Genomic DNA, 27,995 nt, shown 5'->3' on the forward strand with positions numbered 1-27,995 from the left:
TTCCAACAGCCTAGCTTCACTCACCAGGACTTTCCAACTGCCTGCCTTCACTCACCAGGACTTTCACCTAGCTTCACTCACTAGGGTTTTCACAATTACCTGGCTTCACTCACCAGGACTTTCCTGTTAGGATCTCTTCGTACGGCTAGAGAGGGGGTGTGAATAGCCGACCCAAATTTTTGCTCGTTTCTTTCTACAAATTAGGTTAGCAGCGGAAATAACAAAAGGAAACGAAAACAAAACAAACCAAACCTCAACTCGTCGATGTAACGAGGTTCGGAGATGAAACTCCTACTCCTCGGCGTGTCCGTAAGGTGGACGAAGCCTATCAATCCGTCGGTGGATGAGTCCCCGGAAAACCGGCTAATACAATATACTCCTTGTGGGTGGAGAAACCTCGCCACAATATTCTTGCAACAGCAAGAAAGGAATACAACAAGAAATACAAGAAGACAAGAACAATAAATGTAAAAACACAGGTTTTCTTGCCTCCTCGCCGACTGGATTCGTTGAAGCAGCAGCTCCTCGAAACACCTACAACAGCAGGATCGAGAAGCTCACGTGAAGCTTGTGAAGAAGAGCTCAACAAAGCTCAAGCACCACCGCTAACGTAGAAGAAGAGAGGAAGAAGAAGTAGTGCAGCCCTCGACCCCTTTATACTGCGAAGAAGGCGAAGAAACTAGCCGTTGCGTCATAGCAGCTAGAACTCTGATCGATGCTGTCGGCCTAAGCGCGTGAAACTTACATTTGTCACTGATCGGTCCCCGGACCGATCAGGTGTCGCGATCAAGCCACGATGACGCACTGGATGATCGGGATCATCGGCGGATCGGGCCTCTATACCATCGATGCGATGGAGGATGTCGAGACGCTGGTCCTCGACACGCCCTGGGGGGCACCGTCGGATACGCTTCTTCTCGCAAGGTTGCGTTGCCTCTGATCGGTCTCGGGCCGATCGATTCTGTCGATGAGCCATTGATCGATTACGATCGGTCACCGGGCCGATCGAGAACAACTAATATCCTTTGGATCGGTCACCGATCCGATCCAACTCCTAGGTTTAGAGTGCCCTCTCTAACCTAGTTTGGAGAAACTACTGAGCCCTCTCCGACTCCATATGCCAAGCTTCACTCACTTGGACTTCTCAACACCGATGTCCGATCACCTTGATCCATCTGGATTTTCCCTTCCTGGCTTTACTCACGGGACTTTCACACGGCTTCACTCACCGAGATTTCCACTTTGCTCAACATCCAGGACTTTCCCACTACAGCTTCACTCACGGGACTTTCCAATGCCTAACATCCAGTTAGGACTTTCCCAGCTGCTTCACTCACGAGGACTTTCCCGTGCCAAGTCTCCATACTTGGACTTTTCGAGTGCCAAGTCTCCATACTTGGACTTTTCGGTGCAAGTCTCCATACTTGGACTTTTCGCGTGCCAAGCTCCTGCTTGGACTTTTAAAGTCTCCATACTTGGACTTTTCGATGCCAAGCTCCCTACTTGGACTTTTCGTGCCAAGTCTCCATACTTGGACTTTTCGCGTGCCAAGCTCCTGCTTGGACTTTTCCGTGCCAAGTCTCCATACTTGGACTTTTCGATTGCCAAGTTAGGACTTTTTAGTGCCAAGTCTCCATACTTGGACTTTTCCGAATCAGGTCCACCAGGTCAAGACCTACGGTTGCACCAATAATCTCCCAAACATCTATTCTTGTCCCACATCAAGAATAGAACTCTCTCACGAGTGTCAAACATCAACATGCAACACAACTAGGTCAACCTTGACCTAAGGTTGCACCAACAATCTTCCCAAGTCAAACATCAAAATACAACTCGAGTCACGTCAACTCGAGTCGGGTCAACCAGGTCAACCTTGACCTAAGGTTGCACCAACAATCTCCCCTTTTGATGTTTGACAAAACCATAATCAAGTTAGGTTAAACCGATAACCTTAACTCAGGTTTTTCAATGTTCTTCCTTGAACATTCTTTCCAAACTCAATATTCTCCTTGAGCGTTTCTCCCCAAACTTAGGTTAACCCGATAACCTAACTTGGGTTCCCAATAATTCTCCCCTTTTTGACACACAAAAAGAATTCCAATATTCTTCCTTGAACATTCCTTGACATTCTTCCCTAGCTTAGGTTAACTTGATAACCTAACTTGGGTTCCCCAATAATTCTCCAATGACTACTCTTTTTGACACACATCAAAAGAAAAGGAGGATATCAGGTCAAGAGTTCCCTCCTAATGAAAGTCTCATACCTTTCATTGAAACTCTTAATTTTCTCCCTTGATACTAACTTCAACAATCAACTTAGTGATAATCCCATATCACTAATCCTTAAAAGTCTTAAGGAGTAAAAACTCCCCCTAAAAGTCAACTCCCTTTGACAATTAGGTAAAACTCCCCCTAAAGGTCCACTTCCCCTTGACCATTGCACCAACAATGTCTTGGCGAGTTTCAAACCTTTAGAAATCCACAAAACCCAACTTCCGGTGAAATTTCAGACCAACAGCTGAAAATCGAAGCGACACGCCGATCGGTCCCGGACCGATCAGAATCCGATCGGTCCCCAGACCGATCCACCCTTTCTGGATCGTCAGTCACGGACCGATCGAACTTCTGGATCGGTCCGGTGACCGATCCATACTCTGAAATCGATTTACGATTTCCCTTCCGGAAATTGAAACTCCTAATAAATTCCAGAAAATTCCAAAAATCGTAAAATTTTGAGGATACATTCCTCATATCATATATTATCATGGAAAAATAATTTTCTATGAAAATAACTTCCATTTTTTAATCTTGATACAAAGTTCAAAAACTTTGAAATAGTTCAAAGTTAGCTCATCTTTGTATCACAATGTTCAATGATGAATGCAATCACTAAGATGACTTCATCAAGGTTTTTCAAATCAATTTCAAAATGATTTTAAACCTTTTAATTTAGGACCATAATCTTAGGGCTAAATGTACATGACTTGTACACAAGCTTTCCCTATGATCCTCCATTTCTTGAGTTAGGCTCATCTAGGCACAAGAACTATGCACCTTGATCCTAATTCATGATCCTAATATCTCACACACATCTAAGGTGTATCAAACACATCCATGGCAATTTTGATGTGAGATATGGGTTTAGGTATCTTAGACTAAGGTCTCATGCATTTTCTAAACACAAATTTGATCTCAATATCAAAATGTGTTTTTCATCCTTAAATCAATTCAATTGATTATTAATGCAAGAGATGATGACATGACATAAAATGATATCATAAATGGAAAACATGTGTCAATGTCATGATGTCATGGCATAAAGTATGAAAATTAACTAGAGCATGACATATAATAACCTAAGCATTATCATGACATTTCAAATGATCATAAATTAAATATGATGTCATGACATGGCATATGGCAAACAACCATGGTAAGTTAACACAAATAAAATACCTAGATTACCTATCTAAGTATCCTTAATCACTTAGCTAACTTAAATTCTAATCCTAGATTGCCAAAAGTGCTCCAAGAAAATGTCAAAACCCAAATTGGCATTTCTTGATCTCTTGTTTGATTTATACCATTTAAAATTCTACAAGAGTAGCATTTCTAAATTAAGGCCCGGATTGCCTTGATTACCTAAGAGAATATCAAAATCCCAATTTGATATTTCTCTAGGTTTTCCAAATTGTGTCAATTTAAAGTAAGATTAATATATTCTCACTTTGGCACACTTTACTCTTCCAAGGAGTGAATGATAAAGATTATTCCATTTCATTTTCAAAGGTTCCCAAAAACCTTGAAAATGCTCCTTGAGTGTCAATTTCCTCAAAGTTGGGTTAACTACCCTTCTTATTGGAGTTGACACTCTCTAACCCATCTATGGGGTAGAGAAGATGCTCCTAGGAACCCAATACCTACTTGAGCTCATTGGGTTCACTAAATATTCACTAGGGATGACTTCCCTAGCAACCCTCCTAATGACCCTCTTAGGCTTTGAAGCCTTGGTCATTTGGGTCTCATCAAGGTCAACTATAGGGGTGACTCCCCTTGTAACCTTGGTAATGGTCTTCCTAGCCCTAGGTTTTATTCCATAATCGAATGGAACATTGTGGTAAGTGGGCTTGACCACTTGGGACTTAGGTTTGTGACCCAAACCTTTCTTGTCCTTGGGCTTTGGTTTTTGACCCTTAAACCCTAGAGATGACTTCTCCAAGTTCTTAAGAGCCTTTTCCAAAGTATCAAGTCTTGACCTCAAGACTTGATTCTCCTTCTCTAATACCTCAATTTTTGATTTGTCATTTTTCTTTGAGGTATTCCTAGGCATGTGTCTAGTTGTTTTGGGGTTTCTACCTAGGTTCTCCTTAGCCTTAGATGAGTTAATTCTAGGGTTAGCATTTCTAGAATTGTTCTTATCTAGGCTAACATGCTTGGCTCCTAAGCACATGTATTGATTCCTAAGGTTATCATGCTTGTTATTATCGACAAGTGCAATAAAATTCCTAGCATGCATTTTATTAGAGTTGCAAAAATGAACCTTAGAGGTTACCTTAGGGTTTGCCTTAGCTCCCCCTATCGATGTGCTCGGTCTCTTGCCCTTGTGAGGTTGCCTCCCCTCGGACAATGACTCCGATAATGTCCCCTTCGCTTGCATTGGAAGCACACCACGTGCTCCTTGCCCTTGCGTGTCGGGACTCCGGCTACCTTGACCTTTGGCGCCGGTGGAGTCTTCCTAACTCTCTTTGGACATTTGCTCTTGTAATGTCCATACTCCCTACACTCAAAGCATAATATATGTAATTTATTTGAAACTAAAATGCTTGAGTTACCTAGGGATGAGGGTGGATGCGAGCTCTCTTCTTCATCCCTTCCGGAGATAGAAGCTTCTTCTTCTTGCTCCGAACTTGAAGAAGAACTCTCCTCCTCTTCTTCCTTAGATGTTGAGTAACCCTCAACTCCTAATTCTCTATCTCCATGAAGTGAGCTACTTGATGACTCACTTGTCTCCTCTTCATGACTTGAAGTGGAGTTCTTCTCATGAAGTTTGGCCAAGTTGTTCCACAACTCCTTGGCACTATTGTATCCTTCTACCCTACACAAAACATCATTAGGTAAAGAAAATTCAATGATTTTCGTTACCTCGTCATTGATTTCGGATTGTCGGATTTGCTCTTTCGTCCACTCCTTCTTCTTGATAGGTTTTCCTTCCTCATCCATCGGAGGGGAAAACCCTTCTTGTACACAAAACCAATTTAACATATTAGTCCTAAGAAAATACATCATCCTTACCTTCCAATATGTGAAGTTGTCGTGAGACTCGTAGAAGGGTTGAATCGTGACATCTTCTCCATAGAGATCCATCTCTAGCTTTGCTCCCATGGGTGTTGATCCGATGAAGAGCGGCCTCGCTCTGATACCACTTGTTAGGATCTCTTCGTACGGCTAGAGAGGGGGGTGTGAATAGCCGACCCAAATTTTTGCTCGTTTCTTTCTACAAATTAGGTTAGCAGCGGAAATAACAAAAGGAAACGAAAACAAAACAAACCAAACCTCAACTCGTCGATGTAACGAGGTTCGGAGATGAAACTCCTACTCCTCGGCGTGTCCGTAAGGTGGACGAAGCCTATCAATCCGTCGGTGGATAAGTCCCCGGAAAACCGGCTAATACAATATACTCCTTGTGGGTGGAGAAACCTCGCCACAATATTCTTGCAAAACAAAAGAATACAACAAGAAATACAAGAAGACAAGAACAATAAATGTAAAACACGGGTTTCTTGCCTCCTCGACCATGGGATTCGTTGAAAGGCTCCTCGACACCTAGCAGGGAATATCCCGTCGAGAAGCTCACGTGAAGCTTGTGAAGAAGAGCTCAACAAAGCTCAAGCACCCTCAGTCGAAAGAAGAGAGAAGAAGAAGTAGTGCGGCTCGACTCTCGACCCCTTTATACTGCGAAGAGCGGTGAAGAAACTAGCGTTGCGTCGCAGCAGCTAGAACCTGATCGGTCTGCGGGCCGGTCGGCCTAAGCGTGAAGCTTACATTTGTCACCGATCGGTCCCGGACCGATCAGGTGTCCGATCAAGCCACGATCGGTGTGGACGATCGAGGAACCTCTGATCGGTCCATAGGCCGATCGGGGCTCCTCACGCCAGCGATCTATGCACGATCGGTGCGCGATCGATCGAGCCATGGGTGGATCGGTCGGCGACCGATCCGCGCTTCTTCTCGCAGTTGCGTTGCCTCGATCGGTCTCCGGACCGTCGATTCTGTCGATGAGCCAGCGATCGATTACGATCGGTCACGGACCGTCGGGAACAATATCCTTTGGATCGGTCACGGTCCGATCCAACTCCTAGGTTTAGAGTGCCCTCTCTAACCTAGTTCGGAGAAACGACTCCGAGCCCTCTCCGACTCCATATGCCAAGCTTCACTCACTTGGACTTCTCAACACCGGATGTCCGATCACCTTGATCCATCTGGATTTTCCCTTGCGGCTTTACTCACGGACTTTCCACAGCTTCACTCACCGGATTTCCACTGCCTAACATCGATTAGGACTTTCCCACTACCGCTTCACTCACGGGACTTTCCAATGCCTAACATCCAGTTAGGACTTTCCCATGCCTCACTCACTAGGACTTTCCGTGCCAAGTCTCCATACTTGGACTTTTCGATGCAAGTCTCCATACTTGGACTTTTCGATGCCAAGTCTCCATACTTGGACTTTTCGCGTGCAAGCTTGGACTTTCTTAGTGCCAAGTCTCCATACTTGGACTTTTCGATGCCAAGCTCCCTACTTGGACTTTTTAGTGCCAAGTCTCCATACTTGGACTTTTCGTGCCAAGCTCCTGCTTGGACTTTTCGTGCCAAGTCTCCATACTTGGACTTTTCGAGTGCTCCCTACTTGGACTTTTCCGTGCCAAGTCTCCATACTTGGACTTTTCCCGAATCAGGTCAACCAGGTCAACCCTGACCTACGGTTGCACCAATAATCTCCCAAACATCTATTCTTGTCCCACATCAAGAATAGAACTCTCTCACGAGTGTCAAACATCAACATGCAACACAACTAGGTCAACCTTGACCTAAGGTTGCATCGACAATCTTCCTAAGTCAAACATCAAAATACAACTCGAGTCACGTCAACTCGAGTCGGGTCAACCAGGTCAACCTTGACCTAAGGTTGCACCAACATTTCCCACTGCCTGGCTTCACTCACCAGGACTTTCACCTAGCTTCACTCACTAGGGTTTTCACAACTGCCTGGCTTCACTCACCAGGACTTTCACCTAGCTTCACTCACTAGGGTTTTCACAACTGCCTGGCTTCACTCACCAGGACTTTCCCACTTCCGGTCCAGAGAACGAGCTACCGAGCCCTCTCTGACCACAGTTCGGAGAACGAGCTACCGAGCCCTCTCCGACTTCCACTTGCAGTCCAGAGAACGAGCTACCGAGCCCTCTCTGACCTCCACTTGCCAAGTTCCCATACTTGGACTTCTCCGTGCCAAGTCTCCATACTTGGACTTTCTCCCGTGCCAAGCTCCCTGCTTGGACTTTTCCCGTGCCAAACTCCCTGCTTGGACTTTTCCCGTGTCAAGCTCCTTGCTTGGACTTTTTCCCGTGCCAAGCTCCCTGCTTGGACTTTTTCGAGTCAGGTCACCTCACCTCGGGTCAACCAGGTCAACCTTGACCAAGGGTTGCACCCACAACCTCCCAAGTTTCTGTTCTTGTCAAACATCAAGATACAACTTGAGTCAGGTCAACTCGAGTCAGGTCAACCAGGTCAACCTTGACCTAAGGTTGCACCAACAATCTCCCATCAAAATACAACTATTCTGTTCTTGTCAAACATCAAGATACAACCTGAGTCAGGTCAACTCGAGTCAGGTCAACCAGGTCAACCTTGACCTAAGGTTGCACCAACAATCTCCCATCAAAATACAACTCTTCTGTTATTGTCAAACATCAAAATACAACTCGAGTCGGGTCAACCAGGTCAACCTTGACCTAAAGTTGCACCAACAGCAGGGAGATACCAGATGATATAAGGCCTCTACAGTGAAGAACGAAAGACAACACTGGAAGAGCTGCTTCTGCTAATTCTTCTTCTTCCTCTTGAGCTTTGCTGAGCTCTCGGTTTGCTGAAGCTTCGCGTGAGCTTCGTGCTGGTTTTCTAGCTGCTGGAGCCGTGAAGCTGCTGCTTCATCAACGGACTCTGACGAGAAGGCAAGCAAGTGTGTTTACAATTCCTATTGTTCTTGTTTGCTTCCTCTATTGTTGTACTCCTCTGTTTTGCTGTTGCAAAGACTTTGTGGTGAGGTTTCTCTACCCAGAAGGAGTTCATATTAGTCGGTTATCCGGGGTTTCATCCACCGACGGATTGATAGGCTTCGTCCACCTTACGGACACGCCGAGGAGTAGGAGTATCATCTCCGAACCTCGTTACATCGCTGCGTCTAAGGTTTGATTTCTCCATTTATGTTTCTGTTGTTATTTTTCCGCTGCGCTAACTTGATTTGTAGAAAGAAACGCGAATTTGGGGTCGGCTATTCACACCCCCCCTCTCTAGCCGCATCCGAAGGTCCTAACAGAGAACACTACTCTTAATCATTCCTAATCAAGTATTAACATTCAGGGACAATGTTAATGCGCTGAGACTAGCATGTAGGTCAACTTGATGACTTGATCTCACAAGTCATGGATATTAGATATCAAGTTGATACATGGGTATGCATTGAAGAATGTATACTGAATGACCCACCATGAGAAAGTATCATGGATCGTTATATGAGTGTTATATACTTTCTCATGTGACTATTAGTATGACTATCAGTCCCTAGACCTGAAGTCACCATCGTTCCCTACATAAGGAGTTGCATACTTTGGCTTCGTCAAACGTCACCCGTAAATTGGTGGACTATAAAGGTGACTACTGGGTATGTAACAAATTATGCGGAGGGATATGAGTGATGTAGATGGGATCTATCCCTCCTATATGACAGGAGTGACATCATGATTCTTGATAGAGTGAGACCACTAAGTGCATGATCATGTTCAAATGAGTCAATATGAGATATTGAGCTCATTTGATTAGAGTGAGTCTACTTGGAGTTCAAGACATAAATTGATTAGAGGATGACACGGTCTATGCCTCAATTGATCAATTTAGATGTCAAGGATAGAAGGGCATTGTCACATATTGTGAGAGTCACAATTAGTAGCCACAAAGGTGATATTGGATCTCAACATTCTTGTTACTTGGGTAGTAATGATGTGTTGCTAGATACTGCTCATTACTTATGTTTCTAAATGGGTTTAGGGGCATTGCCAACGTTACAAGAACCTATAGGGTCACACACAAAGGGTAATTAGATGGAGATTAGGTACAAATGATGGGCCAAGAGGATTAGGTTCATATGATGGGCCAAGAGGATTATGTTCATATGATGAACCAAATTGAATTAAGAGTAATCCAAATTAGACTAATTGAGTTGGACTCAATTTGATTCATGTGTTGAATAAGTCTAATTTTGACTATGATTCATTGAGTCAATTTAATTCAATGAATAGAGATTCATTAAATTAAATTGACTTGAATCAAAGGTTAGGCTTGATCAACCATGGGAGATAAAAAGGTCAAGTTTGACTTGACTTGAGAGGGAAGATGAAGGGTCAAGTTTGACTTGACCAAATGCCACCTCATTGTGACTTAACATGGGGCCGGCCAATGATGATGTTTCACATCATCAAGGCTACATCATTGTGTGTCACCTCATGAGGAAGACTAAGAGTCATGACTTTTGGTGTTCCATGGAGGTATTAAACCTCCATTAAGTGGCCGACCACTTTAGGTGTGTGAATGAATTGCATTGTGTGCTCATTCACTTCTTCTTCTTCCTCTCTAGTTTTTCTCTCCCTCTCATCCTCCATTGCTAAGACTTCTCAAGGGTGCTAGCACACTCTAAGTTGTTCTCTCCACCTTTTTGTCCATGTGAATACGTGTAGAGGAGTGTTCACTTGACACTCTACGAGATCCGGCAACCTTTGGACGAGCGGGATAAGCGAAGGGCATCACTACAAGGGTAACTCTCTTTTCATGTAGATCTAAGGTAGATCTAGTGTAGACAAACATGTACAAGATTATTTTATATATTTTTGCACGGATCCGTGGCTAGCTTCGGGGTTTCCGCAACGCAAAAAGCGGTTTTTGCGGCTCGAATTGCTAACACACACTTTCTCTTTCATCACACACTCTCTCATCACACTTCCTCTCTCATCATATGTTTCTCTCACATTCAACTTTCTCTCTCATCTAATTTTTTCTCTAAGGGTAAAAAAAGAAATTTAGGTTCATTCCGATTGAAAATTTTCAACTAACCAAACATTATTTTTAAGAATGATATCCAAGCTCATACTCATTCTCATTCCATAATACTATGATACCCATTCTCATTCCAATTCTTAGGAGAGAATCAAACGCCACCTAAGTGTTTAGATTTCATCTGGTTAATTTTAAAAATAAAAAATCTTTCTTTTTTGACGGATTATTCAACGTCAGAAATTTTTAAACTCCCCGTATGTGATGTGTTTTGGTGAGATTTATAACCTTTACCATCCATATCCATGAGAGACTTCTTTGCTTTTATTTCATTGCCAGTATAATTCATGTGTCTCACATAGCACTATCCCTTCCGTATGAAAAATTAAAATTTGTTTGTATATGATTCTGGCCAAAAAAAAATGATAAAGACGATAAGTTAAGAATGTAGTTGGAAGGTTAACAAAGTGAAGACTCCATGTAAGTCTGTAACATAGAGTCGTTAGAGTCGGGTAGAGAAGGAGTTCTCGGTATTGGTCCTTCGATGCTCAAGTCAATCTCTGACGAGTAGAAAAATGAAGAACTGTAGCTAAAACGTGTAAAGAATGAAGTTGCACATACTGTTGGGACCTTGACGTCCGCTAGAGGGGGTGAATAGCGTCTCACCCAAATCGATTGCTTCCTATAATGTTAGTTCACAGCGGAAACACAAAAACAAATACTAACAAGAGAAAGCAAACCTAACACGTTGATTTAACGTGGTTCGGAGATAAAGCTCCTACTACACGGCTGTCCGTAAGGTGGACGATCCCGATCCATCGGTGGATGACTCCCCGGAAAACCTCCGACTAGCTCAAGCTCCTTGTCGGTGGAGAAACCTCGCCATAAACACTTGAATACAAGCACACATGATCACACGAAGGCTTGGGAGACTCTAATAGGCTTTAACCAAGTCTATTTCGTCAACCATGCCCAAGCACCTCGAGCTCTATTAAATAGAGCTCGAGAGGAAAACACTAAGCTGTTTTCCCGCTACCAGTCGACTGGTCCTTTAAGTGAAGCCGATCGTTACCCAACGTTCGACTATCAGTCGACTGCTACAGTGTAATAGTCGACTGTTACAGTAACCAATCGACTGCTACAGTGCTGCTCTAATATCGCTGCAGTACTGCTACAATATCACTACAGTACTGCTACAGTAAATCCTAAAAGCGCATAGAATTTTGCCATGAGTACAATCACTCAGCACTCGTCCTCACCCGACCAACCTAGACCTAGCCTTCTAGCCTCCTCCATCAGTCTCGCGCCCCTCAGATGTCTCCCCATCCTTCACGTCTTGCCTTCTGGAGCTTCCTTCGGCCTTGTCCATATTGTCGGGTCTTCCTTTGCCAAGAGGCTCCTCACCTCCGGGACTTCATCCATTGCCAAGTCACACTTGGACTTACGTTGCCAAGACTACATGCTTGGACTTACACCGCCAAGACTCATTCTTGGACTTTCCTCCTTTGCCAAGATCGAACTTGGACTTTCCTTGTTGTACCTGTATCCTGCACACTCACAATGCATATCAAATACCACAATAAACCTAACTTAAACCTTTGTCCAAACATCAAAACCTAGGGCACCTAGATTGCTCCAACACATACCTCTCTCTGTAGATAGGAATCCCCTTTTATATTGTCATCGTAGTATTCGTGTATGCATCTCAAGGCATAGATACATTTTCCTAGGTGCCCTAGGAAAAAATAAGTCAAAAAATGTCACTGACTCCATTTCTTAAGGAGCCATGCAATTCTCTGATATGACAACTTGAAAGTTTCTAAAGTACAATTTATCTGCTAGACATGCTTTGCTATCAACGACACAAACTCCCAAAAGAATACGATAAAATAGTTAAAGGGTCAACATACGGTCGACCGACCACTACTCAACCGGATAGTCCTAGTCCAGACGTACTGAGCAGAGCTATTGTCCTACTTTTCGTTCGGTTGTACTGTTGTTAGAGGACTGTCCTTTGTTCAACCGGATATGCCTCCCACTCAGGAGCAATGGTTCGAGGAAGTTGCTACCTGTCTATTAACCTCAACCACGAGCTTTCCAAGAGCGGCTATTTAGACGTGCTCTAGGCTGACCAGAGAGATGATACTGTCGCTCAGCTGAATTGGTTTGCTTCATAGGCCTAGGCCTTTGACTATTCTGACTTTGACCTCCACGTCGGCTGCTTTTCTTCTAGTTTGACTCATTGGTGGGGCTCCTCTTCATCACCACATTAGTATATTTTAGGGTCATAAATAAATTGAACGTTTATGAATAATTTTTATATTTGACTTGGTAAAAGTTTATTTATGTTCGTTCAATAAGATCAATTAAATGAACAAACTTGAATGTATATATGTGTTTCGCTTGTTAATATTCATGAAAAGTATTCTTGAATAATGTTCATGAACCACTTTTATTAATAGAAACTCTTATCAACGAGCTAAATGAACAAAGAAAGTTTCAAAATCAATATACAACTTTATATTGTAAGTTTTATAATCAATCGAATAAACTTACAATATAAACATTTCAAACAATCAAATGACTATAAATTGAAAACTAAATAACATATAAACGAATCAAACGCAAACTAAACTTGAATAATCATTCATTTTAAACTCGTCTTAATTTTGCTCGATTGCCTTATCAAATAACCTTGAATGTCGTAAAATTTAATTCGAATCAGCCCGCTCCATTCTACACGGAGTACTCTTCTTCCTCCACACGGAAGTCTAGAACCAAATCATTCATACCAAATGTTGAAATGTTAATAGATTGCACAAAGCTAGTCCACTACAATCAATTCAAGGTCGCTCTATTATTTTTTTTAAAAATAATTTAAGTATCTTAACTTTCACCGATTAATTTTAAAGTGAGATGATTTTTTTCCTAACCTTGCATAAGTTTAAAATATAATTTATGCACATTCAAAATTAATTTTTAGAATATTTATCCCTAATAAAATTCAAATTTTAATTCTCATATTTATTTTTTAAAATATTTTATAACTATATTATAACTGAGAGAATAAGGTTGTTCAATCATGATATGCTCATAGAAAGCAGCTGAATGTTTTAGTGACAGTTTAGCAGATATTTTCTAGAATTATCAAAAATTTCTGACATTCGATGTTTAAGTTTATACTGTTCTCATTGGGAACTCAATTGGCTAAAAGATGAAAGATTTACTATAAGTAGATTTGTTACATTAAAACAGAGATTAATATTCGATAAATATATATTTGGAAAAAAACCTCCTAACCTCACAATTTATCTCATTTAACACGGTATAAAAATGGATCAAGAAGAACATCTAAGCATAATCATTTTTTACTGCCCTATCTAAGCTCATGCAAAATGATAATTTACCAAAAGACGCATTTAGATTTATGAATTGACCAAAAGGCATACTATACTTTGATATTTACCAAATAACGTACTCAATTTTTTATTCTTCCTATTCTACCCCTCAATCATTTGTCTATTCTCTTTTCTCTTTTTTATGCATGCAATTTCTTTTCTCTTCCCTCTCTATAATGCACGCATCCTCTTTTTTCTTTCCTCTCATCTTCTCTTTCCTCTCTCTTTAGGAGATATGCATGCATACAAGGCACAATATGAGCCTGATATGATTCCATATCAGGCCCATGAGAGTAGAGTTTAACATGTTTCTTTCAATAGCATTTTAATACATTTGGAGAAGTCGAAATATGTAATGGACGACACCGCTAGACTTCTTGCAGCCTTAGAAATCTATAGGACCTGAAATGAGTCAAATCTGAGGTCTCTAGGTCTATCAGTGAGTCAAACCCCCACTGATAGACCTAGAAATCTCAGATTGGACTCATTTCAAGTCCTGTAAATTTCTGAGGTTGCAAGGAGTCCAACGGTACTACCCATTGCATATTTCAACTTCTTCAAAGAAGTTAAAATATGATCGAAAGAATCAACTAAAACAACCCCATGTGGCCCTGATATGAACTATGGGCCTAATATGGTTCATATCAGGCCTACATTGGATTATTTTAGTTGATTTTTTGTATAACATTTTAACACCTTTGGACAAATCAAAATATGCAATGGATGACACCATTCGATTCCTTGCAACCTCATAAATCTACAGGAACTAAAATGAGTATAATCTGAGGTCTCTAGGTTTATCAGTGGATTTTGACCGAAACCCACCAATGGACCTAGAGACCTAGGTCCATCGTTGGATTGTTTTAGTTGATTTTTTGTATAACATTTTAACATCTTTGGACAAATCAAAATATGCAATGGACAGCACCATTTGATTCCTTGCAACCTCATAAATCTACATGAACTGAAATGGGTGCAATCTGAGGTCTCTAGGTCCATCAGTGGATTTTGACCGAAACCCACTAACGGACCTAAAGACCTCAGATTGCACCCATTTCAGGATTTATGAGGTTTCAAGAAGTTCAAATATACTATTCATTATTTATTTCAGCTTCTTGGAGGTGCTATAATATAATAAGAAAGAATCTATAAAATTTTCACATTAAACCTTAAACATGTATCAGAAGTTAGTTCTTTTCCTCTATCAAATCTCGACAACTAGTCAATGCTTATTGACTATGGTTATACATCAATTATCAGTCTTCCTATTCATCTTTCAATAATATATTGATTATTACTCTAACCAGGGATGAAAGTGAAATAGATCTATTATGCTACACAATTTTTTAACAATACAACTAAAGCAGCATTTGCTAAATTAGCCTCTCTGCCAAGTGATTAGCATAAAGTAGTTTTGAATTATCTTGATTGTACTTTACATGTCATCTAAATTATTCATTCTAATATCTGATGCTAAAGAAGTAAGACTCGTGTAAAAAGAATAGCTAAAAAAAATTAAGAAATTGACATGACTACATGATTACTTTGAGAAGATATAGAGATAGAATAATGTAATGCTACCAATCCAACAGATGAAAGGAAAGAAAATGGATCTAATGTTATTGAATTCTTCTTTAGATCGACATCTTTGATTCATTTTAGACCCTTTTTTTTTGTTGTCCAAAGTTAGCAAACATAGGTGAGGAGCATAAGGTTCTGATCCTCTTTCATTGACGAACTTTGAGGAAAAATTATAGCATAGTAATGTTAGAGTGTATACTAAAAGTCTAGCTTTTGTAAACATTTATTTGCTGAAATAAAAGAATCACGTTGGTCAATATCTGCATTTATTTGTTAAATGTACTTGTTCAATTAATTTATATAGTAGATAACATGGAGTGTGGTGTCACACTCAGAAGATCATGTTGTCGGTTCTCTATAAATTATAAACAGTTGCTCGCGACTAAGATAGAAAGGAACAAACTATTAGAATAGTCGTAGTGTAATTAAGTATTAGTTTATCTTGACTAATAAATTACACTGATACACTTTAAGTGTATTGAGTAGGACCATTTAGGTATGTTCTTTTTGTACTGACTTGGTAAAAGAACTAAACCTTAGTTATTATGGAAGTGTGTGCTCTTAATCCTAATATAATAACAAGCACATATATTTAATATTTATTTCTTTGACTTATCAAAGGGTGAGTTTAACTCGATAAATCAATATGCCCGATAAGTTGGGAAATGATATTACTTACAGTGTGTGTTGTTGATTATAGAAGGAATCTGTGTCCTAGTTATCTAGGTTGAGAATGTCCCCAAGAGGAGCTCATAAGGATTGTCATGTTAAACCCTGTAGGTGGACCTAGTCCGACATGACAATAAAGTTGAGTGGTACTACTCTTGGAGCTAGATATTAATTAAGTGAGTTGTCAGTAACTTACTTAATTAGTGGACATTCGTAATATTAAACACAGGGAGACTAACACACTCATGATAAGAAGGAGCCCATAATGTAATTTGGGATTGGTGCGGTAATAACTCTCTAGTGGAATGAGTTATTATCGATGAACTTGAGTTGTGTGTTCGGGGCGAGCACGGGATACTCAAGCTCATCGGAAGGTCAAAACCAATTTCTCCTCTAGGTCCCTGTCGTAGCCTCGTTATAGCCTCAAGTCCATCCAAATGTAAGGCTCTTCTTGGTGTCCAAGAAGGGGGTTGGACCATTGCTTGGTGACCAAGCAATGGTCGGCCACATCCTCTTATGGGGGCCCACCCTATTGCTTGGTGACCAAGCTTGTAGGGGCCGACCAAGATTAATTCAAATAGGAGGGGTGTTTTGAACTTTTAAAATCTTCTCTTTGTAGAAAACTATAAGTTTTAAAAGAGAGATTTTAATTTTTTAAAACTTTCCTAATTTGAATTAGGCCACATGTTTTAATAGAGAGTTTTAAAAATTTTAAAACTTTCCTTTTTTAACCATCCTCATGATTTAAGAAAAAAGGGAGATAAGTTTTAAAATTAAAATTTTCTATCATCATGTTAAAAAAGGAAATTTTATAAGAGAGTTTTTAAATTTAAAACATGGTTTTAATTTTTAGAAACTTTCCTTTTTTAACTCCTACTTTAGGAAAGAGAGCTAGTAAAATTTATAAGAGTTTTTTCTCTTGTAAAATTTTTTTTAAAAAAATATTATTCCTTTCCTAAACATGGTGGTCGCCCACCTTGCTTGGTGCCCAAGCAAGGGGCCGGCCAAGATTAATCCTAAACCAAATAGGATTGATCACAACCATTGATTGGTGATTGATTCAATCAAGAGGAAAGAAAAGGAAAAATAAAAAGTAAAAAGGAAAAACTCTTGGATGATTTTATTTTTTGTAAAAGGTTTTTCCTTATTTGCCTTGGGCAAGTAATATAAAAGAAGGGGTGAGGGGGCTTCATGAGAGACAACTCTTATTCTCTTGCTTGGAGACCTCTTGGTGGCCGGCCCTCTCCCTTCTCCCTTTCCCTTTGCTCTCTTCTCCTTGGTGGTGGTGGTGGCCGAATTCTAGAGGAAGAGGAAGGACTCTTTTAGGTGATGTTCATCTTGGAGGATCGTCACCCACACGACGTCCAAGGCGAGGCGAGGCGAGGAATACGGTAGAAGATCTCGAGGTCATTAGCTTACAAAGAGAAGGTATAACTAGTATTTTTCTTCCGCATCATACTAGTTATTTTTCTTTGTATGAATTCTAAATACAAGAGGCAATTAAATCTAGTTTATCAAATTAATTTTTTGAGTTTGTGTTTTCTTCTTTTTCGAATTTGTAATTCGATTGTTCTTTTTTGTTAAACTAGAGTTATTTAAGGAAATAAATATTAGCTTTCCTTAAAAGGCTTTGCCTAGGCGGTGGTGGTTGCTCCCATATCCAATAATGTCATGTGCCTCGCCATGCAGTCCTGGAAGCCAATTTTAGAAATTAATATTTATGGAATTAATAACTTAGGCAGATTTGAATCAATAGTGTTAAGTTCGGCTTGCAATTCAAATCTAAACCATTAAGAACAGATAAGTTAAATTTGGAATCAATGATGTTAAGTTCCGTCTGTGATTCCTAATTTAACTTCTAAAGAACACAATAGGTTATTTAAGGAAAGGTTCGACACTTGTACAAAATTTTTTGTACAGTGGAACCGGTACGTTTTCCTAGGACTAACCAACAAGTAGACATGCACCAGCAAGGATAAGAATCACAACACAGTAATCATGGAGATTTTTCCTTATATATTATAACACCTCCAAGAAGTTGAAATAAACAATAGATAGTATATTTGAACTATTTGAAACCTCATAAATCCATAGGAGTTGAAATTAGTGCAATTTGAGGTCTCTAGGTCCATCAGTGGGGTTCGGTCAAAATCCACTGATGGACCTAGAAACCTCACATTGCACCCATTTTAGGTCATGTAGATTTCTAAGGTTGCAAGGAATCGAATGGTGTCATCCATTGCATATTTTTACTTGTCTAGAGGTGTTAAAATATGGTCGAAAGAATCAACTAAAACAACCTATGTGGACCTGATATGAACCACGGACCTGATATAGTTCATATCAGGCCCACGTTGGCTTGTTTTAGCTGATTTTTTCTATAACATTTTAACACATCCAAGAAGCTGAAATAAACAATGGATTTCAAGTCCTGTGGATTTCTAAGGTTGCAAGGAATCGAATGGTGTCATCCATTGCATATTTTGATTTGTCCGGAGGTGTTAAAATATTATAAAAAAATCAGCTAAAACAATCCAAACGTGGGTCTGATATGAACTATATCAGACCCATGGTTCATATTATATTTAGTTGTTTCTTTCAGCCATATTTTAATACCTTCGGAGAAGTTGAAATATGCAATGGACGGTACCGTTGAACTCATTGCAGTCTCAGAAATCTACAGGACCTGAAATGAATCCAATCTGAGGTTTTTAAGTCCATTAGTGAGTCAAAACTCACTGATGGACCTAAAGACCTCAGATTTAATTCATTTCAGGTCTTGTAGATTTCTGAGGTTGCAAGGAGTCCAACGGTGTCGCCCATTGCATATTTCGACTTCTTCAAAGGTGTGAAAATGTTATCGAAAGAAATATGTTAAACTCTAATCCTGTGGACCTGATATGGAATCATATCAGAGCCATATTATGCTTTGCATGCATGCATATCTCCTAAATATAGAGGAAAGAGAAGATGGGAGGAAAGAGAAGAGAGTAGGGATGACAATTTTCCTCGTGGGTTTGGGGTCCCGCGAGGAAAACCCGAAATGGGGACGGGGATTCACGATTTATTCAGGGATGGGGACGAGTTCGGGGATTTTTTTCGAGGATGGGACGGGTTCGGGCAGGTATGGGGATATTGTCCCCATCCCCGAACCCGTCTTGAAAATAATAATAATAATTGTTCCGGATATGAGAATGGCATGGGAGGAATTAATGGGAGGTCAAAGGGCGTTTTGGTCTTTTGGGCTCATTAAGGGTTTGGAGTGCTTTTAAGCACTGTTGAGAGAGAGAGAAGGAAAAGAGGGGTTCGTGATTTTGGGCCGCCGCCAACCATCAAGGAGATTTTTTCTCCTTCTCCAGCTCTCCGCCGGCGCTCCCTTCTTCTCCTCCTCTCCCCCCTCGCTGGCAGCCTCCGTGCGCACAGCGCCCCCCTCGCCGGCAGCCTCCGCGCGCACAGCGCCCCCTCGCCGGCAGCCTCCGCGCGCACAGCAGCCCCTTCGCCGGCAGCCTCCGCGCGCACAGCAGCCCCTTCGCCGGCAGCCTCCGCGCGCACAGCGCCCTCCGCGCGCACAGCGCCCCCCTCGCCGGCAGCCTCCGCGCGCACAGCGCCCCCCTCGCCGGCAGCCTCCGCGCGCAGAGCAGCCCTCCTCCGGCACTTACCGGCAGTCCTGGTGCCGACTTTGCCTAGTGTTCCGGCCTACGCGCCGTTGTCACATTCCGGCCTACGAGCCGATGTCGTACGCCGGTCTTGTCGCCGTTGTATTCCGATTGTGTGTCACCTTTCAGACCCATGCCACATTCGGCTCCGCGTTGTCACCTCCGGACCCAGCTCCTCTTCGGTCGGTTCAGAGGCATCCACCCTTCCGGGTCACGACGACTCGGTCAGTTTCACGACCAGCTCACTCATCCATCCGAGGGCGCCCCCCTGGGCCAGGGTACGTTCTCGTACCTTCTTTGCATTTATTTCAATATTCTACTATTATCCGGATATTTATGCATTTGTGGGATTCGCCTCGAGCACCGAGGTACCAGAGACCGGGGGAACCCGGTCACTGGATACAGGTACAGTTGACCGGAGGAGGACTTCTGACGATCTGGTCAACGTAGCGGACAGCTCATCGACCGGGTCATGGGGATGCGGTCAACCTTCCAGACACGTCATACCGGCAGGTTCGTTTTCTCAGCTTCCAGACAGGATCAAAATGGCGCCGTCTGTGGGAACGTGCCTGATCTGGAACGTGAAGATGGACGATGTCGGAGAGTTCTGTCATCCTCATGACTTCGGTCAGTTTTTCTGTTACCTGTTCTTTGTCAATTATATGATCTGTATTAGTCGCTCGACCGAAGACCCTCGAGCCGTTCGGCCGGGTATATGATATCCGAGCCCAGCGCTCGATGTGAAGGCCCGAGCCGTTCGGCCGGGTATATGGTATCCGAGCCCAGCGCTCGATGTGAAGGCCCGAGCCGTTCGGCCGGGTATATGGTATCCGAGCCCAGCGCTCGATGTGAAGGCCCGAGCCGTTCGGCCGGGTGTATAGTCTCACTTGGAGACCGACGAGCACCGTCGTTAAAAATCGAGAGCCGCGCTGACGAGCACCGTCGTTAAAAATCGAGAGCATCCGCCGGCTATAAATATCCGCGACGAGCACCGTCGTTAAAATTGAGGCGCCGACCGGCTATAAATATCCGCCGACGAGCACCATCGTTAAAATCGAGCCGACCGGCTATAAATATCCGCTACGAGCACCGTCGTTAAAAATTGAGCCGCGCCGACCGGCTATAAATATCCGCGCCGGCGAGCACCGACGTTAAAAATCGAGACCGCCGACCGGCTATAAATATCCGCGAGCACCGTCGTTAAAAATTGAGAGCGCCGACCGGCTATAAATATCGGAGCGGAAGTTAAAATCGAGAGCCGCGCCGACCGCTATAAATATCCGCGCCGACGAGCACCGATCGAGAGCCGCGCGACCGGCTATAAATATCCGCGGCGAGCACCGTCGTTAAAAATCAAGAGTCGGACCGGCGACTATAAACCTCCGGGCGGCGACGTAAAGTCGGGATCGGACCGGCGACTATAAACCTCCGGGCGGCCGACCAAGTAGGATCGGACCGGCGACTATAAACCTCGGGCGACCGACCAAGAGTCGGGGCGATCGGACAGCGACTATAAACCTCGGGCGGCCAAGATTCGGGGCCTTGATCGGGCAGCGACTATAAACCTCCGGTGAAGACCTGCGGGACCAGGCATATCATATATTCTCTCCCTGTTCGGGGTCGAGTTATCACCGAAGGCCCCGACCCGATCGGCCGGGAGGTTTATATCGAGCCAGGGGCTCGGCCAAACCCCGAGGCCGTTCGGTAGGAGGTTTATATCGAGCCACGGGCTCGAGGCCCCGAGCCGTTCGGAGGTTTATATCGAGCCACGGCTCGGCGAAAACCCCGGCCGTTCGGTAGGAGGTTTATATCGAGCCGAGGCTCGGCAAAACCCCGGCCGTTCGGTAGGAGGTTTATATCCGAGCCACGAGGCTCGAGGCCCCGAGCCGTTCGGGGAGGTTTATATCGGCGGCGAGCTCGGCGAAGGCCCCGAGCCGTTCGGTAGGAGGTTTATATCGGCGGCGAGGCTCGAAACCCCGAGCCGTTCGGGGAGGTTTATATCCGGCGGCGGGCTCGGCGAAGGCCCCGAGCCGTTCGGGAGGTTTATATCGAGCCACGGGCTCGAGGCGAAACCCCGAGCCGTTCGGTAGGAGGTTTATATCCGAGCCAGGGGCTCGAAGCCGAAGGCCCCCAAGCCGATCGTCCGGGAGGTTTATATACGAGCCCGTGGCTGCCACGGGCTCGATGGCGAAGACCCCGAGCCGATCGGCCGGGTTTGAAGTAGCCCTCAGGGCCGTCGAGCTCCGACGTTAAATATCGAGAGTCGAACCGGCGACTATAAAAACCCCGGCTTGAAGACCGTCGAGCTCCGACGTTAAATATCGAGAGTCGAACTGGCGACTATAAAAACCCCGGCTTGAAGACCGTCGAGCTCCGACGTTAAATATCAAGAGTTGAACCGGCGACTATAAAACCCCGCCTTGAAGACCGTTGCATGGACTAGTTATCAGATATTCTATCTCCCCCGTTCGGGGTTGAGCGGCCTTCGCTGGTCACGGACCAGATTCATGATCATCTATCTCCCCCGTCCGGGGTCGAGCAGTCGTCACGGCCAGGTATCTATTCTTCCGATCGACGTGACCACTGTCGCACGCGCGGCATCGTCCGCCCGGCATCTATCTGACCGATCGACGTCACCACGGTCGCACGCGCGGCATCGTCCGCCCGGTATCTATCTGACCGATCGACGTCACCACGGTCGCACGCGCGGCATCGTCCGCCCGGCATCTATCTGACCGATCGACGTCACTCCGGTCGCACGCGCGGCATCGTCCGCCCGGTATCTATCTGACCGATCGACGTCACCGCAGTCGCACGCGCGGCATCGTCCGTCCGGCATCTATACATCCGATCGGCAGCATTACGATTGTTCGCACGACAGCATTCGTCCGGCATCTATGCATCCGATCGGCATCATTCTGATCGCTCGTTCAGCATTGCCAACTCCTCGCTACTCGACTGGCGGACCAGCATTTTATGTTCGCTCGTTGACCATTCTCGATGCTGCTCATTCAGCACGTCAGGCCAGCATTTCATGATTGACTGATCGTCATTTTCTCTGTCGCTCGTTCGGCGTTGTTCGCTCGCCGTCTACTCACTCGATCGACATCTTTCCGATCATCCGTTCGGCCACACCGTTTGATCTAGGTCGTACGCCCGGCCTCGGGCCGGTCTACTCAGCGTCCCACGTACCGCTCGGTCGGCTGTCAGTTTACATGTCGATCACTCAGCGTGTTGTCGTTCGCTCAGTATCTTCTGCTCAGCGTCTATCCACCCGATCGGCATCACTTAGATCATCCGGTCGGTATCTTCGTGGCTGCATACTAGGCATTGGTCCGGTTACAGATTTGATCCGCTCGGCACGAGTACTATCTCATGCGACACCATTATTATAGCGACCGGTCGCGGGAGACAGTATACTTTGGGTTCAGCGATTTGATTTTGATATCGTGAGCGGTTCCGCCCTTTGCGATAGACTTGTCCAGTCAGTCGGACTCACGCCTCCTTCGACTAGACTTGAAGGGGAGGCTTGTGTTCCGGATATGAGAATGGCATGGGAGGAATTAATGGGAGGTCAAAGGGCGTTTTGGTCTTTTGGGCTCATTAAGGGTTTGGAGTGCTTTTAAGCACTGTTGACAGAGAGAGAAGGAAAAGAGGGGTTCGTGATTTTGGGCCGCCGCCAACCATCAAGGAGATTTTTTCTCCTTCTCCAGCTCTCCGCCGGCGCTCCCTTCTTCTCCTCCTCTCCCCCCTCGCCGGCAGCCTCCGCGCGCACAGCGCCCCCCTCGCCGGCAGCCTCCGCGCGCACAGCGCCCCCCTCGCCGGCAGCCTCCGCGCGCACAGCGCCCCCCTCGCCGGCAGCCTCCGCGCGCACAGCAGCCCCCTCGCCGGCAGCCTCCGCGCGCACAGCGCCCCCCTCGCCGGCAGCCTCCGCGCGCATAGCAGCCCCCTCGCCGGCAGCCTCCGCGCGCACAGCGCCCCCCTCGCCGGCAGCCTCCGCGCGCAGAGCAGCCCTCCTCCGGCACTTACCGGCAGTCCTGGTGCCGACTTTGCCTAGTGTTCCGGCCTACGCGCCGTTGTCACATTCCGGCCTACGAGCCGATGTCGTACGCCGGTCTTGTCGCCGTTGTATTCCGATTGTGTGTCACCTTTCAGACCCATGCCACATTCGGCTCCGCGTTGTCACCTCCGGACCCAGCTCCTCTTCGGTCGGTTCAGAGGCATCCACCCTTCCGGGTCACGACGACTCGGTCAGTTTCACGACCAGCTCACTCATCCATCCGAGGGCGCCCCCCTGGGCCAGGGTACGTTCTCGTACCTTCTTTGCATTTATTTCAATATTCTATTATTATCCGGATATTTATGCATTTGTGGAATTCGCCTCGAGCACCGAGGTACCAGAGACCGGGGGGACCCGGTCGCTGGATACAGGTACAGTTGACCGGAGGAGGACTTCTGACGATCTGGTCAACGTAGCGGACAGATCATCAACCGGGTCATGAGGATGCGGTCAACCTTCCAGACACGTCACACCGGCAGGTTCGTCTTCTCAGCTTCTAGACAGGATCAAATTGGCGCCGTCTGTGGGAACGTGCCTGATCTGGAACGTGAAGATGGACGATGTCGGAGAGTCCTGCCATCCTCATGACTTCGGTCAGTTTTTCTGTTACCTGTTCTTTGTCAATTATATGATCTGTATTAGTCGCTCGTCCGAAGACCCCGAGCCGTTTGGCCGGGCTGCGTATGGGATACGAGCGATGCTTGAAATAGAAGATCCCGAGCCGTTCGGCCGGGTATATGGTATCCGAGCCCAGCGCTCGATGTGAAGGCCCGAGCCGTTCGGCCGGGTATATGGTATCCGAGCCCAGCGCTCGATGTGAAGGCCCGAGCCGTTCGGCCGGGTATATGGTATCCGAGCCCAGCGCTCGATGTGAAGGCCCGAGCCGTTCGGCCGGGTGTATAGTCTCACTTGGAGACCGACGAGCACCGTCGTTAAAAATCGAGAGCCGCGCCGACCGGCTATAAATATCCGCGCCGACGAGCACCGTCGTTAAAAATCGAGAGCCGCGCCTATCCGAGCCGACGAGCACCGTCGTTAAAAATTGACGCGCGACCGGCTATAAATATCCGCGAGCACCATCGTTAAAATCGAAGCGCCGACCGGCTATAAATATCCGCGCGAGCACCGTCGTTAAAAATTGAGAGCCGACCGGCTATAAATATCCGCCCGAGCACCGTCGTTAAAAATCGAGAGCCGCGCCGACCGGCTATAAATATCCGCGCCGACGAGCACCGTCGTTAAAAATCGAGAGCCGCGCCGACCGGCTATAAATATCCGCGCCGACGAGCACCGTCGTTAAAAATCGAGAGCCGCGCCGACCGGCTATAAATATCCGCGCCGACGAGCACCGTCGTTAAAAATCGAGAGCCGCGCCGACCGGCTATAAATATCCGCGCCGACGAGCACCGTCGTTAAAAATCAAGAGTCGGACCGGCGACTATAAACCTCCCGGGCGACCGACCAAGAGTCGGGCCGCAGTCGGACCGGCGACTATAAACCTCCCGGGCGACCGACCAAGAGTCGGGACGCAGTCGGACCGGCGACTATAAACCTCCCGGGCGACCGACCAAGAGTCGGGACGCAGTCGGACCGGCGACTATAAACCTCCCGGGCGACCGACCAAGAGTCAGGACGCAGTCGGACCGGCGACTATAAACCTCCCGGGCGACCGACCAAGATTCGGGACGCAGTCGGGCCGGCGACTATAAACCTCCCGGGCTGAAGACCTCTGCACGGACCAGCATATCATATATTCTCTCCCCTGTTCGGGGTCGAGTTATCACCGAAGGCCCCCGACCCGATCGGCCGGGAGGTTTATATCCGAGCCAGGGGCTCGAAGCCGAAGGCCCCCGAGCCGTTCGGCCGGGAGGTTTATATCCGAGCCACAGGCTCGAAGCCGAAGGCCCCCGAGCCGTTCGGCCGGGAGGTTTATATCCGAGCCACAGGCTCGAAGCCGAAGGCCCCCGAGCCGTTCGGCCGGGAGGTTTATATCCGAGCCAGGGGCTCGGCGAAACCCCGGCCGTTCGGTGGAGGTTTATATCGAGCCACGGGCTCGAGCGAAACCCCGAGCCGTTGGTAGGAGGTTTATATCCGGCGGCGGGCTCGGCCGAAGCCCCGAGCCGTTCGGTAGGAGGTTTATATCCGGCGGCGGGCTCGGCGAAGGCCCCGGCCGTTCGGTAGGAGGTTTATATCCGGCGGCGGGCTCGGCGAAGCCCCGAGCGTTCGGTAGGAGGTTTATATCGAGCCACGAGGCTCGAAGCGAAACCCGGCCGTTCGGTAGGAGGTTTATATCCGAGCCAGGGGCTCGAACCCGAAGGCCCCTGAGCCGTTCGGCCGGGAGGTTTATATACGAGCCCGTGGCTGCCACGGGCTCGATGGCGAAGACCCCGAGCCGATCGGCCAGGTTTGAATTAGTCCACAGCGTCCGTCGAGCTCCGACGTTAAATATCGAGAGTCGAACCGGCGACTATAAAAACCCCGGCTTGAAGACCGTCGAGCTCCGACGTTAAATATCGAGAGTCGAACCGGCGACTATAAAAACCCCGGCTTGAAGACCGTCGAGCTCCGACGTTAAATATCGAGAGTCGAACCGGCGACTATAAAACCCCGCCTTGAAGACCGCTGCATGGACTAGTTATCAGATATTCTATCTCCCCCGTTCGGGGTTGAGCGGCCTTCGCTGGTCACGGACCAGATTCATGATCATCTATCTCCCCCGTCCGGGGTCGAGCAGTCGTCGCGGCCAGGTATCTATTCTTCCGATCGACGTCACCACGGTCGCACGCGCGGCATCGTCCGCCCGGCATCTATCTGACCGATCGACGTCACCACGGTCGCACGCGCTGCATCGTCCGCCCGACATCTATCTGACCGATCGACGTCACTCCGGTCGCACGCGCGGCATCGTCCGCCCGGCATCTATCTGACCGATCGACGTCACCACGGTCGCACGCGCGGCATCGTCCGCCCGGCATCTATCTGACCGATCGACGTCACCACGGTCGCACGCGCGGCATCGTCCGCCCGGTATCTATCTGACCGATCGACGTCACCGCAGTCGCACGCGCGGCATCGTCCGTCCGGCATCTATACATCCGATCGGCAGCATTACGATTGTTCGCACGACAGCATTCGTCCGGCATCTATGCATCCGATCGGCATCATTCTGATCGCTCGTTCAGCATTGCCAACTCCTCGCTACTCGACTGGCGGACCAGCATTTTATGTTCGCTCGTTGACCATTCTCGATGCTGCTCATTCAGCACGTCAGGCCAGCATTTCATGATTGACTGATCGTCATTTTCTCTGTCGCTCGTTCGGCGTTGTTCGCTCGCCGTCTACTCACTCGATCGACATCTTTCCGATCATCCGTTCGGCCACACCGTTTGATCTAGGTCGTACGCCCGGCCTCGGGCCGGTCTACTCAGCGTCCCACGTACCGCTCGGTCGGCTGTCAGTTTACATGTCGATCACTCAGCGTGTTGTCGTTCGCTCAGTATCTTCTGCTCAGCGTCTATCCACCCGATCGGCATCACTTAGATCATCCGGTCGGTATCTTCGTGGCTGCATACTAGGCATTGGTCCGGTTACAGATTTGATCCGCTCGGCACGAGTACTATCTCATGCGACACCATTATTATAGCGACCGGTCGCGGGAGACAGTATACTTTGGGTTCAGCGATTTGATTTTGATATCGTGAGCGGTTCCGCCCTTTGCGATAGACTTGTCCAGTCAGTCGGACTCACGCCTCCTTCGACTAGACTTGAAGGGGAGGCTTGTGTTCCGGATATGAGAATGGCATGGGAGGAATTAATGGGAGGTCAAAGGGCGTTTTGGTCTTTTGGGCTCATTAAGGGTTTGGAGTGCTTTTAAGCACTGTTGACAGAGAGAGAAGGAAAAGAGGGGTTCGTGATTTTGGGCCGCCGCCAACCATCAAGGAGATTTTTTCTCCTTCTCCAGCTCTCCGGCGAGGACGGCCTTCCGGAGCCCCGGATCGCCGAGGCGGTCGCCCTCGACGTGCCCGTCGACGACCTCACCGGCCTCGATCCGGGCGCCCGCGAGGTCCGGGTCGCCGCGTGCGAGGCCGCGGAGGCCGCCGCGCCGTTCGACCTCGCCGTGCCGCCGCTCCTGCGCGCCCGGCTCCTGCGCCTGGCCGCCGACGATCACCGCCTCGTCCTGGCCCTCCACCACCTCGTCGGCGCCCCCCTCGCCGGCGGCCTCCGCGCGCAGAGCAGCCCTCCTCCGGCACTTACCGGCAGTCCTGGTGCCGACTTTGCCTAGTGTTCCGGCCTACGCGCCGTTGTCAC

At 46.6% G+C, this 27,995-nt stretch overlaps 1 protein-coding gene across 1 annotated transcript; it reads left to right on the top strand.

Annotated features, from left to right (window-relative positions):
• The first annotated feature begins 796 nt into the window (after positions 1-796).
• Positions 797-27,969, top strand: LOC122022929 (chondramide synthase cmdD-like). Its single transcript, XM_042581033.1, has 2 exons — positions 797-929; positions 27,575-27,969. Exons 1-2 carry the CDS (start codon positions 797-799, stop codon positions 27,967-27,969), a joined length of 528 nt encoding a protein of 175 aa, XP_042436967.1.
• Positions 27,970-27,995: the final 26 nt, after the last annotated feature.

Source organism: Zingiber officinale, chromosome 9B (genome assembly GCF_018446385.1).
Source record: "Zingiber officinale cultivar Zhangliang chromosome 9B, Zo_v1.1, whole genome shotgun sequence".
Lineage (NCBI taxonomy): Eukaryota > Viridiplantae > Streptophyta > Magnoliopsida > Zingiberales > Zingiberaceae > Zingiber > Zingiber officinale.